This window comes from Emydura macquarii, unplaced genomic scaffold, assembly GCF_026122565.2.
Source record: "Emydura macquarii macquarii isolate MOO-44397 ecotype Brisbane River unplaced genomic scaffold, CSIRO-AGI_Emac_v2 contig_561, whole genome shotgun sequence".
Classification (NCBI taxonomy): domain Eukaryota; kingdom Metazoa; phylum Chordata; order Testudines; family Chelidae; genus Emydura; species Emydura macquarii.
The window spans coordinates 4,248,098-4,262,464 of record NW_027130698.1 but is presented as its reverse complement, the minus strand read 5'-3'; the positions used below and the strand labels follow the sequence as shown (position 1 = coordinate 4,262,464).

The window sequence follows — 14,367 nt, the reverse complement described above, 5'->3', positions numbered from 1 at the left end:
TATAGCGTGAAGCGGCCTGACGCTCCGCGCTCCTCTCCCCCCCCACCCCCGCCACGGTGCAGCTCTGGGTGGCTCGTCCCCGTCCCCCCCCCACCCGTAGGGGCCGGGACCCCCAAGGCCCCGGCCGTCCGCTCGCCATTCCCGCCGCGCGCGCCTTACCCTTAGCCAGCGCCACGGTGGAGTTCTCGGTGTCGATGGTGTACAGGATCCCCTCATAGCGGATCTCGGCCTTGGAGATGAGGCTGATCTTGCTACCGATGTAAGGCGTCCCCCCGCTCATGGCGCCGGCTCCCTGGACAGGGACCCCCCCTTGCCGAGCGCGCCTGAGGCTGGATACGGGCGGCTAAGCGAACCCCCTCCCAGACCGAGCGGGCACTCCACTCCACTCCTCTCCTCTCCTCTAGGCTAAGGCGCGACTGCGTGCTCACCTCCCAGCCACCGCTCCCCCCAGGCGGCCCCTCAGCACAAACCCAGTCGAAGCCACCCCAGAGCTGCTAATATGGCCGCCGCCTTCATCTTCCCTGAGCCGCCCCCTCTCTCCAGGCCTCGAAATGGATGCCGGGAATAGAGGAGATCTCGCGATAGCCGCGGCCTCACAGGTGCAGGTGGGGAATGGGTCGGCGAGCGGCTGTCTGTCTGTCTGTTCAGACGGGGGATGGGAAGGGAACGGAACGAAAGGAAAGGGGGCTAAAGAGGAAGGGGTTTATTGTGAGGCGTAATGAACGTATTGTTCCGATAACTAGAGTCTGCCATGCATCAAACTATACGTACACCTTTCTGTGCACACATTCACGTGTCCTAACTTCTCCAGCCACTACTGCATGCGCTGCAACGCAGTTGCTTTGAGTGGCTTTGAATGACATCATTTGCACATTTTATTTCACTCGCGTCATCCCTAAGCGTGTCTCTCTGCCACGCTGGAGGCGTGTCACACTTTGGCTTTTAGCCCATGGGGAAAAAAAACAGCGTGTGAAAAATACTTTGGCTTTTCTGAGAGACAAGGTACCTGCCAAGAAATGCTACTCTCTCACACGTTTTAATAAGCAATCTCCATTTAGGTTCTAGGCCTGCTGTCACAATTATCCATGAGGCTCTATGTGGGCACCTGGGTTGGGGTCCTGTAGTTTTCATTGGGTCAGGGCTTTGGTTCTCTCCCATACGAGGGTTAACCTGAAATAGCTAAAAGGAAACAACCAAATTGTTCAAAAGCCTGAACGTTTTTTAAATACTTTCTCCACATTTTATAAACTTTTAAATGTATTTGAAAATAAAGTTTACAATGAAAGGAATAGTTATTGCATAAAACAAGTCCAATATGTATATAAATCTTATGTGCTTCATTAAAAGTCTGTTTTAGATGTCTGGCTAATTTTATGAAGTGCAGACCTATGGACCAATCCTGCAAACACTCATGCATGTGCTTAACTTTACGTAGGTGAGTAGGCACTTGGATGTTAATGTGACTGCTCATGTGACTAAAATTAAGAATGTGCATAAATGTTTGTAGGTTTGTGCCCAAATATGCAATTGTATCACATTTTGTACAATAAGATTTATTATATCTTCATGTGTGTGTGTGTGTATTATCATAAAAAGGATAAAGTGGATCAGTTACATGGAGGCAGAAAATCTAAATTAATGTTTTACAGATTACCCCACTCACACATGTCCTTTAAATAAAATTGATTATTTTCTGAAGCTCTCAAAATTCATAGTATAAATTGTGATTAGCCATGTGTTTCTGCCAGGGGGGAGATTATTTTTAATCTGTTAAAGTTACAATGCTATAAAGCTTTCCTGTATGGTGATTTTTATGGAGTAACCAAATGTAATGGCTCAGTGTGTTAAAAAAATGTATTCTAATCAATGTTTCACTGTCAGGATTAGTTGCATAGTCATAAGATTTTAGGTTTTAAACCTTCAGTGAATGCTTGGGGGGGGGGGGAATAAAGAGATCTGCATGAATCCAAAAATTCAGGATAGGGGCCAAATAGGTACAAGTTATAGGTAGAATGGGGAAAAGTATCTTAAAACGATTATATTAAATTTTATATTTTACCAGACCACCCCGTGTATCTAGATTTATTCTGTATAAAAGAAAGTTTACTGAAAATGTACTTCAGCTTCTCACATGCAGTGTCCTGACCCAAATATCTAGGTAGAAATATTTGTACAAAAGGCAAATCTTAACACACACTATTCCAAGACACATAAATGATGTTCCTTTGTATACTAAAAACTACACATTTGCTGACTTTTGTATATATAGACATAAATAATTAAAGTCTGCATTTGATTAAGTGATTTTTAAATTAATGATGAAAATCACCATTCTTATAGGCTTACATGCATATATGCATATACAAAGTCAGCCTTGCAGAATAGTCTATAATACATATCACCCATGGCAAAAATCTACTAGATCACCCTTACCATAAACACTAACATGCATATGCTCCCTCACTCATCCCCATACAACTAAGAACACAATACACCTGCGCACACACAGATTTATAGACTTTTAGGTCAGAAGGGACTATCATGATCATCTAGTCGGACCTCCTGTGCATGACAGGCCACAGAATGTCACCCACCCACTACTGTATAGATCCATAACCTCTGGCTCAGTTGATTTAAAGACTTCAAGATCACGATTTAATGACTTCAAGTTAGACAGAGTATGCCATTTCCACTAGTTTAAACCTGCAAGTGACCCATGGCCCTTGATGCAGAGGAAGACGAAACCCCCCTAGCGCCATTGCCAATCAACCTGACCTGAGTGAAAATTCCTTTCCGACCCTAAATATGGCAATGAGTTAGACCTGTAGCATGTGGGCAAGACCCACCTGGCAAAGAATTCTCTGTACTCACTCAGAGTCCTTCCCATCTAGTGTCCCATCACTGGCTGCAGACTTGTGAACTTCCTCCTACATACCTGGACTGTCTGTCTCTCATACACACTCTCACTCATAAACATATCCCTCTGGTCCTCATTGTGCTTGGATCCATACAAATAGAGAAAATATGTACTTGCGTAAAATTCTTACATTCTAAAACATAAGAAAGACAGCAGGTGGATGAGAAAAACAACTGGATTACGGTGAGACTGGGGAGATGTGGTAAGAAGAAAGTGGTTTCTTTATTTGTCTTTTAGAATTTTTCTTTCCCAGAAGTTGGCAACAAGGAGTGAGCAGCCTGCCAACAGCCCCCAAATCCTGCTGTGTGGGGTTACAGAAAAAGGGGAATGTGTCAACCCACAGATTCCCCTTCTTAGTTATCCCAACTTAATAATACCCCTGAATTTCTTTCCTGTTATCCTCCCAGCACCCTCCCTTTTGTGTTCACGCAGTTCTCTAGAAAAAGACCCAGTAAGCTCCACTGGGCTTTCCTTACGGTCAGATGGATCTTCCCCTTACCCATCAGGAGGCTAAGTTGCCTTATGAAATACTGTAATACAAGTGAAAGAAAAAAACAATTAATTTAAGGAACTATTTATTGAGAATAAGAAGATCCTGTTTCTGTTTCTTGTTTTCAGCATTCAGTCTACAAAGAGAAAATGCCCTGCCTTTTAGCTCATTTCATAGCAAGTGGATAAATTTTTTGAGACATGAAAGACATCTTGATGCAAGGAATGCTAGTTTTCCAGCACATACAGGATTCTGACTGAGAACATGACATAAAATCTACCTCTGTCATGGCAAAGCAGAGCCAAAGAAGAGAGACTTAAATGCTAGAACTCATGATGGCTTTGTCAAAATTCCATCTTTTCCCTTCAAAACCCTCAGATTTCTCCTGGAAAGGGCTTTGTGTCAGGAACTATCTTGAACACTCCTCAGCGAATTTGTTCCACACTCTACCTCACCTGCTTTGTCTCTCTCATTAACATGTGGCTTGAAAACTTATACCTTCCAACAGAAGTTGGTCCAATAAAAGATATTACCCCATCTACCTCATCTCTCTCATATCCTGAGACCAACATGGCTACCACAGGACAAACAACACTCTGATAGCTATTTGCAGTCAGGCAGAGACAACATTGCATCTGTTTACACTCAGTTCCTGTATGATAGATTTTCGTCACAGCTATTAAAGTCAGAGATTTTTTTTAAATGAAAGTTTAGATTCAATCTCAAATGGGCAGTGTGTTCGAGAGAAGAGGGAGCAGACTATTCAAGGGCTTTCATTTCTAATTTCTAAAATGAAAAAATAGAAGACAAATCAAAATTACTCAGTACGGCTTATTTCCAATTTGAAATAAATGCAAACAAAACCAGATCCCAGTGAGTGCACCAGACCCAGTGCATGTGCATTACAGTCCCACTGCAAGTAGTATCCTGCTCTGAAAAAGAGCAAATCCTTTACAAGATACCTGGTGGGGCTGTGGTTGATAGTGCACACCGTTTCTTTAATGAAGTAGTAATAATTGAAGACGTGCTTGCATCACCAACCACTTCCTCCAAGATCTTGTTGGAAACCTAGCTCACTTTAATAATCCTTGCACCATTCTGTGTATGAATCTGCATCCCTCTTCTGTGCTACTTCACCTGTTACTGTATGTCTGCCCGACCTCAGAGCTCTGCGTAGGTCTGACTGGACTAGGATTTAAAGGGGTGTTCAAACACATTTTGAGGCCTGATCTGCACACAGCTGAGGTGGCGAGGCTCTGAGCCTGGCACAGCCAGGCGCACTCCCCAGCTGTTGGTGTGCAACCACGGTGACCAGAAACCCCTCTCCTCCCAGCCAAACCCTCCAGTGACCCACACAAGGAAGAGCCGAACAACCACCCCATCGGCAGGGAACAAGGAAGAGATCAACGAACTCCGCTGCCTGAGCACAGAGCTAAACTAAACTAAGCCGAGCTCGCTCTGCCTCGCCTCACCTCTCCCCTCGGCCAGGCTGGGGCTCGGCTCCTTCTAGGGGCAGGGCTCGGAGAGGAGGCCGGCCCCTCCCAGAATGCCTCGCGCGCGGCGGAAGCCGGCGCGCCTGTGCGCTGGGCGGCCGGCTCCCCAGCTCGGCGCAAGATGGCGGCCGGCGCCTCGGACCCCCTGGAAGAGATGCTGCTCTTCTCCGAGGAGGTGGACGAGAAGGCGGTCAGCGACTTGGTGGGCTCCCTGGAATCACAGCTGGCTGGCGGACGGGGCCCCGCCGAAGGCCCCCCTCCCAGGAGCACCCTCCTATCCCACCAGCAGCAACAGCACCAAGAGAGCCTGGTGGGGGGCGGCAGCCCAGTCCAGCGGCAGCAAGGGCATCCTGCTCCTCCTCATCCCCCCGAGGCAGGGGAGGCAGCCAGGTGCCCAGGTGCCGTGGGCAGCCCAACTCCCGCCCAGGGGGCAGCCTCTGCCCAGGGGGCACCCCCAGCCCAGTCCCCCCCAGCGGAGGCAGCGGCCGGGAGGGGAGTGAGTGTAAACAGTAGTAGCATGCAGCAATCACATGGAGCAGCTCCTCGCAGCGGCACCCCGAGTGCACCTGCTGCCCCTGCCCCACTGCAAGCCGCTGCCCCATCTCCGCCTGCTGGCGCCCCAGCCCAGCCTGTCAACAACCATGTGGATGCCAATGCCGCTGCTCCTGCTGCTGGGAGTGGTGCCCGGGAAGTGGAGAGTGCCAGCCCTGGGCACAGTCCTCCTGCAGCAGCCGCTGGTGTGGTGAACAATGTGCTGCTGCTGAACTCCAAGGCCGCCACTGCTGGGGGGTCGCTTGGGGCTGCCGGTGTTGTCACTCCAGCAGCAGCAGCAAGTCCGGCAAAGGCGGTAGTGCTGGGTAGTGCAGCTCCTGCTCCTCCTCCTGCTGCTCTCTCTCTTCTCCAGAGACCTGCACTGCATACTGTTCCTCACGCGGCACACAGTGGGAATGGCACTTCCTCCAGCGCTCCTGTGGTTGTCACTCAGAGTCTAAAGGCTGGTTGTGCCCCAGCAGCAATAACACAAGTTATCAACCATCAGAACCCAGCTGTCAACCACAGCAAATCAGACTCCTCCACAGCACAGACTAAACTCCTCACACACAATCCTGCAGTAAATGCACTCAGTAACCCTACCAGTTCTGTTTCTACAATGAACCTTGTCACCCATCCAGCCCAAAGTTCAGTCGCCAACTGTGCCCCTGTAGTGTCTAGCACGGTCACCCTCAATGCTATTTCTAAACCCACAGTAAATATTATAGGGCCACCTGCCTCTGCTGTTGGTGTAGGCAAACCAGGCACCACTGTACCTGTCGTCTCTGCAGTCCCCCAGTCGCTGTCACCCAGGCCTTCAGTGGGCACTGCTCAGAGAATAGTTGCACCACAGTTGATTGTTAGACCGCCTCAGCAGACTACAATCCAGTTGCCTCCAGGTTTTACTATACCACCTGGTAAGTGGAAATACAATTACAGGCTTGTTGTTAATCTTTGCTAACCTGTTTTCCTCACTGTGATTTTTAAAAGTTGTGGCTATGCTACAAATCAAGTACAGAACTCTCAAATGTGTGGCATATCCGTAATCACATGTTTTTAAAATGAATTCTGTTCTAATAAACACAGTTATTACTAAAATAATATTTAATAAATTTAAAATCTGTAGTGGCTAATTAAAAAATTGTTGCAATGGTTGTTGGGGTGAATTATTTGCTTTGTTAAAGGAAAATGGTAATCATGGTAAGTTATTTTAAAATTGTGCAGTAAAATAAAACAAAAACCAACTTTATTTTAGAAGTTGCTTATTTATAGATAGGTGTAATGCGGTATGCAGGTCTAAATTTTGTTAAATTTTCTTTACTACTGTTGACGTTGGGAAAAGTTCTCCCCATTCAAGCCGTGTGTGTCCTAATGTGGCTAATTGAATAATCTAATGTAATGCTCTCAGTCCATATATTGTGCTATTCACCATAGCATCAGAGCTTCTCCCCACATCAGCGAGATTCATCTCTAATTCCAAAGTAACAATTTCACCCAACCGTCTCTGCTTATAAGTATAATTTCTTAATTATTTAGTCGAATTGGTACTCAAAAATAAACTGTTAATAGTATCTGGCTTTGTTTTCTAAAAGCACTAGTTCACTAAGGTTAACTATAAACCAAAATATTAGTTGTATATCCTGATGCCAACAGTGCCTGCTTGATATGGCTATTTTACTGTCAGTCTCATATTTTGAAGGATGTGATATTTTGTCATGTTTGGGTACTAGTGGTGCAAATAGTGCACAAATTCTTGCCTCTGAAATTAGGTGACTTATTCAAATGAAGTTTAATTGTTTTCTTATGCAAATAAAAAATCTTCAGCCATTAATACATTGTGTGATCTGAAATTGTTTTTCTTTCCTCAGAATTCCTTAAAGTGTTTAACATCAGTTAAGTAAATGAAGTTTATAGGCTGGTATGCTTGTTGTGTGTGATAGATTTATCTTTAGTGCAATGTTTAAGGAGTTGTGAAATTGATCACAGTTTATGAAACTCCTGACATTTTTTTTAATGTAGAATGGTATTGCACAGATGAGGCAAATTCTTATGCCTTTATGAAGATCTCATTTAACTTGGAGCAGATATCAAGTTGCTTTTAGAAAGTGAAAGTGTAATTATTTGGATAGTATATTAGCACAAATACTAATGTGTGTATGTTACAACCTTGCATTCAGTTTCTGAAATTGATTATATTGCTTTATTCTACTGTTTGGTTGTTAAACAGAAGAGGAAAATGATACTCTTGAAAACAAACATTTTATAGATTTTAGAAACTGTTGAAATAAGTTAGTAACTTGCAAATTTATAAGTGTTTGTTTTTACTCTACAGAACTACCTTCTAGTAAACCAAATAAAGTTACATAAATTTTAATATAATAATCAAACAGGCCAGTGGTCTCAGGGAATAAACTGGAGAGAAAATGAAAACATGTATAGTTCCATTAAAAATAATAGACAGTTCATTGCTGATTTTAAAACAGTGCAGTTTTCATAGAGGAAACTTGCATTTAAAGCTGAAACTTTAAATAGTACTCTTTTTTTGTAGATCATATTAAATTATATCACATACTTTTAAATTCAGCTTCCTGTTTATGTAGGTGGCAGTAAGGCTGAATAATAGCTCACAAGGTTAGATGCTACAGATGTGCATATGTTCTATAAGCATAGATCAGTAAAACTAAATATAATAATGTCCAACCAGTCACATTCATTTAAAAAGCAAATTGTCTCATATGAACATTTATACCCTCATAGCAGTAAATATTTCTACAACTTTATGAATAACACACTTAAGCATGTATCACAATTACTTTGACTATCCCATTCAAATATTTCCTATTGAAAAATAAATCTTACAACAGCAAAACAAAAATTCCTATGGAACAAATAGATTGTGATTTTGGGAAGTGCCCGTAGATGGCCCGTATCCTATAATAAATTCTGTATGAAGCACATTGTATAATCAGGCTGTTTAGTGTCAACTTTCAGAAAAATTTTGCATGGATTTGTGCATACTGTTGTGGCGGCTGAATGAACAAATGTCTAATTACATGTCTTAATTGGTTATTTTCATTTACAGTTACCACAACTGTTCAGTTAAATAAAGTAATGATGTGTACAAATGATTTGTGCATTTTATACAATGTTGCTTATGGAAAACACCATCACAACAAATAGAGAAAACCAAATATAGTGAAATTAATTGTAGAAATAGTTTTGTCAAATAAGCAAAATAATTAAAAAGAAACTTTTGGTTGTAGTAAGGATATATGGTATTCTAACAATACTAGGCAAAATAAGTTAGGTAGAAGTCTGATTAAGTTGACAGTATCCCTTTAAATGGATGATTTTCTTTTGGGAGTAAATACCAGTAAAAAACCCTGAATTCTGGTTTTTCACCTGGTTTTTGTAGTTTAGTCCATGTCTTCCTTTTTGAATTTCCCTAATTGGCTGTATAAATTGTAGGGACCAGTCACAGCCCAGCTACTTCAGATATGCTTCTCAGTTTGTTTCCATCTTATCTGGGGATGATTAGCAAGCGTTTTCTAAGTGTCTCCCCATAAGGTTAATTCACATAAAGGGAAACTACAGTGCTTATAAGAATTATACTTGATCTCAGAGTTTAGATGTAGAATCAGATAAATACAGGGCAATTAAATCATTTGATGTGCCATGTCACATCCCTTAAAAAAATGAAATCCCTAAATATGTTTTAATTTTGTTCACATATATTGAGCATGCGCAAAGTAGTAGCTCTGATTTGTTCCTATGAGATATATAATTTAACTTCTAACTCATGAAAATTAAATGTTTTAGACTGCTTGCAATTGCATATTATATTATTAATAACTTGTTAATTGAACTAGAACATTAAATTTTATATTGGTTTACAAACACATAGCAAAAATGGTTATTTTCAAAATTAAAATGAGCTCATCTGGTTTGCAAAATAAGTTAATTTTTGTTTTTTATCATCTTGTTTTATTTATTGCAATAACAGTGTTATTGTAACATAGGAGCAGTTATGGTTAATGGTGTTAAGTTAAAAATTAACAGGCTAATAAACTGAAAATGCAGCATCTGCATTAGATTTTGGCCTAGGCTATAGGGTCTGCACTTGCAAAGATTTATGCATGTGCTTAACTTCAGTGAGACTTTGTCTTCACTGGGACTACTTATTTGACATATTTAAGCATGTGTGTAAATCTTTGCAGGATTGGGAGCCTTAGTTTATAAAAAATAAAAATTGGACGGGGCAGAGGAGGTTCAGCAGTGGACAAAGGCAAGTGAGGTGATGGGCGGGACAGAAGATATTTACCTCCCTAATTCAGGAGTTGGAGTCTGGTTTAGATTCCCAGGATTGACCTTGGCACAAAAAGTGGGAATGTGCTAATAAAGTTTGTGGATGACACATAGATGGGAGATATTGCCACTACAGAGAAGGATCGGGATATCATATAGGAAGATCTGGATGACCTTGTAAACTGGAGTAATAGAAATAAGATGAAATGTAATCGTGGAACGTGCAAGGCCATGCATTTAGGGACTAATAACAAGAATTTCTGCTATAAACTGGGTCCGCATCAGTTGGAAGTGACAGAGGAGGAGAAGAACTTGGGCATATTGGTTGATCACAGGATGACTGAGCCGCCAATGTGATATGGCCATGAAAAAAACTAATGCGGTCCTTGGATGCATCAGATGAGGTATTTCCAGTAGAGATAGGGAGGTGTTAGTACTGTTATACAAGGCATTGGTGAGACCTCATCTGGAATACTGTGTGCAGTTCTGGTCCCCCATGTTTAAGAAAGATGAATTCAAACTGGAACAGGTGCAGAGAAGGGCTACTAGGATGATCTGCGGAATGGAAAACCTGCCTTATGAGAGGAGACTCAAAGAGCTTGGCTTGTTTAGCCTAACCAAAAGAAGGTTGAGAGGAGATATGATTGCTCTCTATAAATACATCAGAGGGATAAATACCAGGGAGGGAGAGGAATTATTTAAGATCATCCCCAATGTGGGTGCAAGAACTAAAAGGTACAAACTGGCCATAAAGAAGTTTAGACTTGAAATTAGATGCAGGTTTCTAACCCTCAAAGGAGGGTAGTTATGGAATAGCCTTCCAAGGGGAGCAGTGGGGGCAAAAAACCTATCTGGCTTCAAAACTGATAAATTTATGGAGGGGATGATATGATGAGACAGTCTAGTTTGGCAATTGACTGGTCTTTGACTACTGGTGGTAGATATGCCAATGGCCTGTGAAGGGATGTTAGATGGGGTGGGTTCTGAATTATTACAGAGAATTCTTTCTTGGGTGTCTGGCTGGTGAGTCTTGCCCACATGCTTTAAGTGATTTAACTGATTTCCAGATTTGGGGTCAGGAAGGAATTTTCTCCTAGGGCAGATTGGCAAAGGCTCTGGGGGTTTTTCGCCTTCCTCTGTAGCATGGGGCACGGCTCATTTGCTGGTAGATTCTCTGTACCTTAAAGTCTTTAAACAATGATTTGAGGACTTTAATAACTCAGTCATAGGTTAGGGGATTATTACAGGAGAGGGTGGGTAAGGATCTGTGGCCTGTGTTGTGCAGGAGGTCAGACTAGATGATCATATTGGTCCCTTCTGACCTTAGAGTTTGAGTCTGGAGCTGGCCACCGAGCAGGGCTAGGACAAATGAGGCATCAGTGAACTTAGTATTGGCACAAGTGTCTTTGCCAGTAGATCCTGTTACTGGATCAGCATTTAAGAGTGAAATGCAACTCCCCTCCCCCACTTTTCCTGGGAGGAAGCCTGATTGAATGGACTTTGTGTGTGGAAGTAAACGAGGGTTGAGGGAATATAATCTACTTCTCCAAACTACTGGCAAATTATGGGTCTGCAACACAGCACTAACCTCTTCTCTCCACCCCCCTCCCCCAACCTCTCTATAGAGCCACTACATGCTGGGCATATGAGTTCTAAAAAGAAAGTGCTGGCAGTTTAAAACCACTCAAAAGCCTTCTGACTGCTTGTAACAAGAACCCTGTACTTGTTTTTGATGAATATCAATACATGCATCAAACCACAGGGTAGAAGAACCTTTAACCTAATTAGCCTCTGCTTTTTCATTGACAACTACATGTTCTGTTTTTTAAATTTAGTTTATTCTGTGAACTGTAATTTTTTAATATTGATGAGATAATTTAAGTGGGATGAGAGGGGAAGAATAATGACCTTGGAGTTATTTTGGATTATTGCATGCTTCTGGATCTCTAGATAACTGTAGTGACCAAGAGACTTTTAAAAAATAAAATCTATGTTGTTTGTGTTTGCTACCTTTTTTTGGGGGGGATGTGAACCTTATCACGGTTATCTGTGCCTGTTAATTCAAGATTGGATTATTGCAGAGTAGTTTACCTCATGAAACCCTGGAAGATCACTGGAACGTGCCAGTTAGTGCAGAATGCAGCATTCTGTTTTTCTCAGTGGTATTTTGCCCATGGACCCTATTACATCTTTGCTCCAAAGATTCCAGTAGTTTCCAATTAGTTTTGTGGAACAATTTAAGATTTTTGTTTGGATTCCTAAAGCTCTTTATAATTTGTAAGGCTGCTTTTCTCTTTGTGTTTTAGCTCAGTAGTTGAGATCAATTGGGACACCCAAGCTGAGGTCATTGAGGCTTTGTGTGGGCACACAAGTTCACCCATATATACATTGCAGGATAGGGAATTTTATTTGTATGTCTTGGGACTGGAGGTAGGATGTTCTTGGTGGAGACTCCTTCAATCTGGAATTTGATCCCTATTTGATACTACAGTGCCCAACTTTCTTGATTTTCAGAACATGTTGCAAGATCCATTTGTTTACCCCTGGTTTTTCTGAGGAGCTGTTAAATAAGGGTAGCGAGGGTATTTTAGTTGCATGCTTTAATGTCAGTTTAACAGACATTTAATGGTGGTGTTTTATTGATTCTTTTGTAAATGCACTTAGTTGATGCTGTATCTTATGATTTAAAAAATAAAGAGCTGCCATCTTTGTTGTCACATGGACATTTAGAAAAAAAATCTTTGAGGAATTTGGATATAATAGACTGGCTATGGGAATATTATTTATTGCCTCTGAACATGTATTGTCATAGTAAAACAAAACATTGTTTTTTTCAGTCTTGCTGTCTTTCTAGATACTCATTTGCTCCTGGGATCTCAGATAGCAGCAGTGGCCAAAAATGTCTTTCTCCATCTTTGGCTTGACAAAAATCCCCTTTTCTGTTTGATACAAACCTCACCACTCTCCCTGGCAGTAACTGCAAAGGTTTTTTTAGTAATTCTAGCTGGAATACAGCTTCTCTCATTCTGATCAAGATGAGCCAGTGAGAGTGTATTATGTCTGTGCTTTGCACTCCACACAAGTTTCTAATAACTTTCTACAAAACCCTAAGTGTTCTGGGTGACCAACATCAGCCACTGCTTCCCTCTTTCTGTCCTATTGATTCAAGAAGACTTAAGCCAGTTACCTAAGGGCGAGGCTTGATGAAACTGACCATTCTTGCTAGCAGGCCCTTACCTCTGGAATTCATTACTGTCAGAAGTTCATCTAAGTCTAAGCCTGTCCACATTCAGAAAGTGCTAGATGACATAGCTCTTTGTCGAGGCACTTAGGTAATTTATAGCTTTGTTTCCCTTGTTATTTATACTGCTGTTAAGGTCTTTCAGATCTTTATCCTCTGGTGCATAAGCAGATGGTGGGTTTTGGTTCCCTATATGGGAAATGTTTGTCTTAATTAGACCCACATATGTAATGTTATGGTTGTGGGTGCCATAAAAATTATTGTAATAATGATTAAAGCTACTGACTAACTGCTTAAAATAAATGCATTCATAAATGCATCTGATGTTTGCACATATACATCCTCCAGAGTGTTTTAGTAAAATTGTCATGTCATCAGCTTCAGAATACTCATACCGAAATGAACTGCTGAATCAACTTTCTAACATAGTGCATGTTTGATTAGTTCTTTCTGATGCTCTATTAATGTCTCTAATTACCTCTACGTTTTGTCACCTTCTTACACACTCAGGTAACTAGTCGTTACATTCCTATTGTTCAAATGTAACCAAAGTTGTTGTTGTTACAAGCTGTATTTTATAATTTTTTTCCGTTGATAGTAACTATTTTCCCCTATGAAATACCTGTAATAAAAATGTCAGGAGTGATGTATGGCAGGGGTTCTCAAACTTTTTTTGCTGGGCCACCCTTTGAAAATATTTCAGGCTGTGACGATCCATCGCAAAAAGTGACGACACTCCCCCCCCACATGCCATGCCACCATTACTTCTGTGCTGCTGCTGGCGGCGGTGCTGCTTTCAGAGCTGAGCACCTAGCCAGCAGCCGCTGCTCTCTGGCCACCCAGCTCTGAAATGCTCTGGCTTTCAGCCATGCGCGGAGGCTGACAACTGCAGCTCCAGCATGCATGGGGGCAGATAGCTCGCGACCCCCTATCATCATAACCTCGTGACCCCTTGAGGGGTCCTGACCCCCAGTTTGAGAACCCCTGGTGAATGAAGAAGGGAAAATGTTTGTTATTGCACATCAGTTTTATTCATAGTACTTACTATTATTTTGATCAATTTAATTAGGCATGGTCTTGGTGCGCACAGAAGCGGGACAGCTTGTAATGGTACCTCAGCAGGCTTTAGCCCAGGCTCAAGTACAAACACAAGGACAAGGTCCCACCAGCATCTCGCCCCGGCTCTCAGTGCCCACAAGTGGTCCAGTTTTTCGTTTAACAACAACCCAGGTACATTTTTTCATTTTTGTGATTGTCATTTTTCTTTATGATCAACCATTTCTTCTATCACAGACCTTATAAAGCTGGACTTTACCTGTTCTGTTCATTCCCTCAGAAGCACCTGGCATTGGCCACTGTTGAAAGACAGGATACTGGGTTAGATGGACCA

General features: G+C 42.1%; 2 protein-coding genes across 5 annotated transcripts in view; one reads left to right on the top strand and one right to left on the bottom strand.

The window, feature by feature from the left end:
* LSM14A (LSM14A mRNA processing body assembly factor) overlaps window positions 1-530 on the bottom strand; it is a 34,482-nt gene extending 33,952 nt beyond the window's left edge. For all 4 annotated transcript variants that reach the window (XM_067540062.1, XM_067540065.1, XM_067540063.1 and 1 more), the window contains exon 1: window positions 160-530. In XM_067540062.1, the coding sequence (XP_067396163.1) occupies window positions 160-280 (121 nt within the window). In that variant the 5' untranslated portion in view covers window positions 281-530. The remainder of the gene's footprint in view (window positions 1-159) is intronic.
* Window positions 531-5,021: 4,491 nt separating this feature from the next.
* LOC137147730 (transcription initiation factor TFIID subunit 4-like) overlaps window positions 5,022-14,367 on the top strand; it is a 205,107-nt gene continuing 195,761 nt past the window's right edge. The window contains exons 1-2 of the mRNA XM_067540058.1: window positions 5,022-6,348; window positions 14,047-14,207. Coding sequence (XP_067396159.1) covers window positions 5,022-6,348; window positions 14,047-14,207 — 1,488 coding nt within the window. The remainder of the gene's footprint in view (window positions 6,349-14,046; window positions 14,208-14,367) is intronic.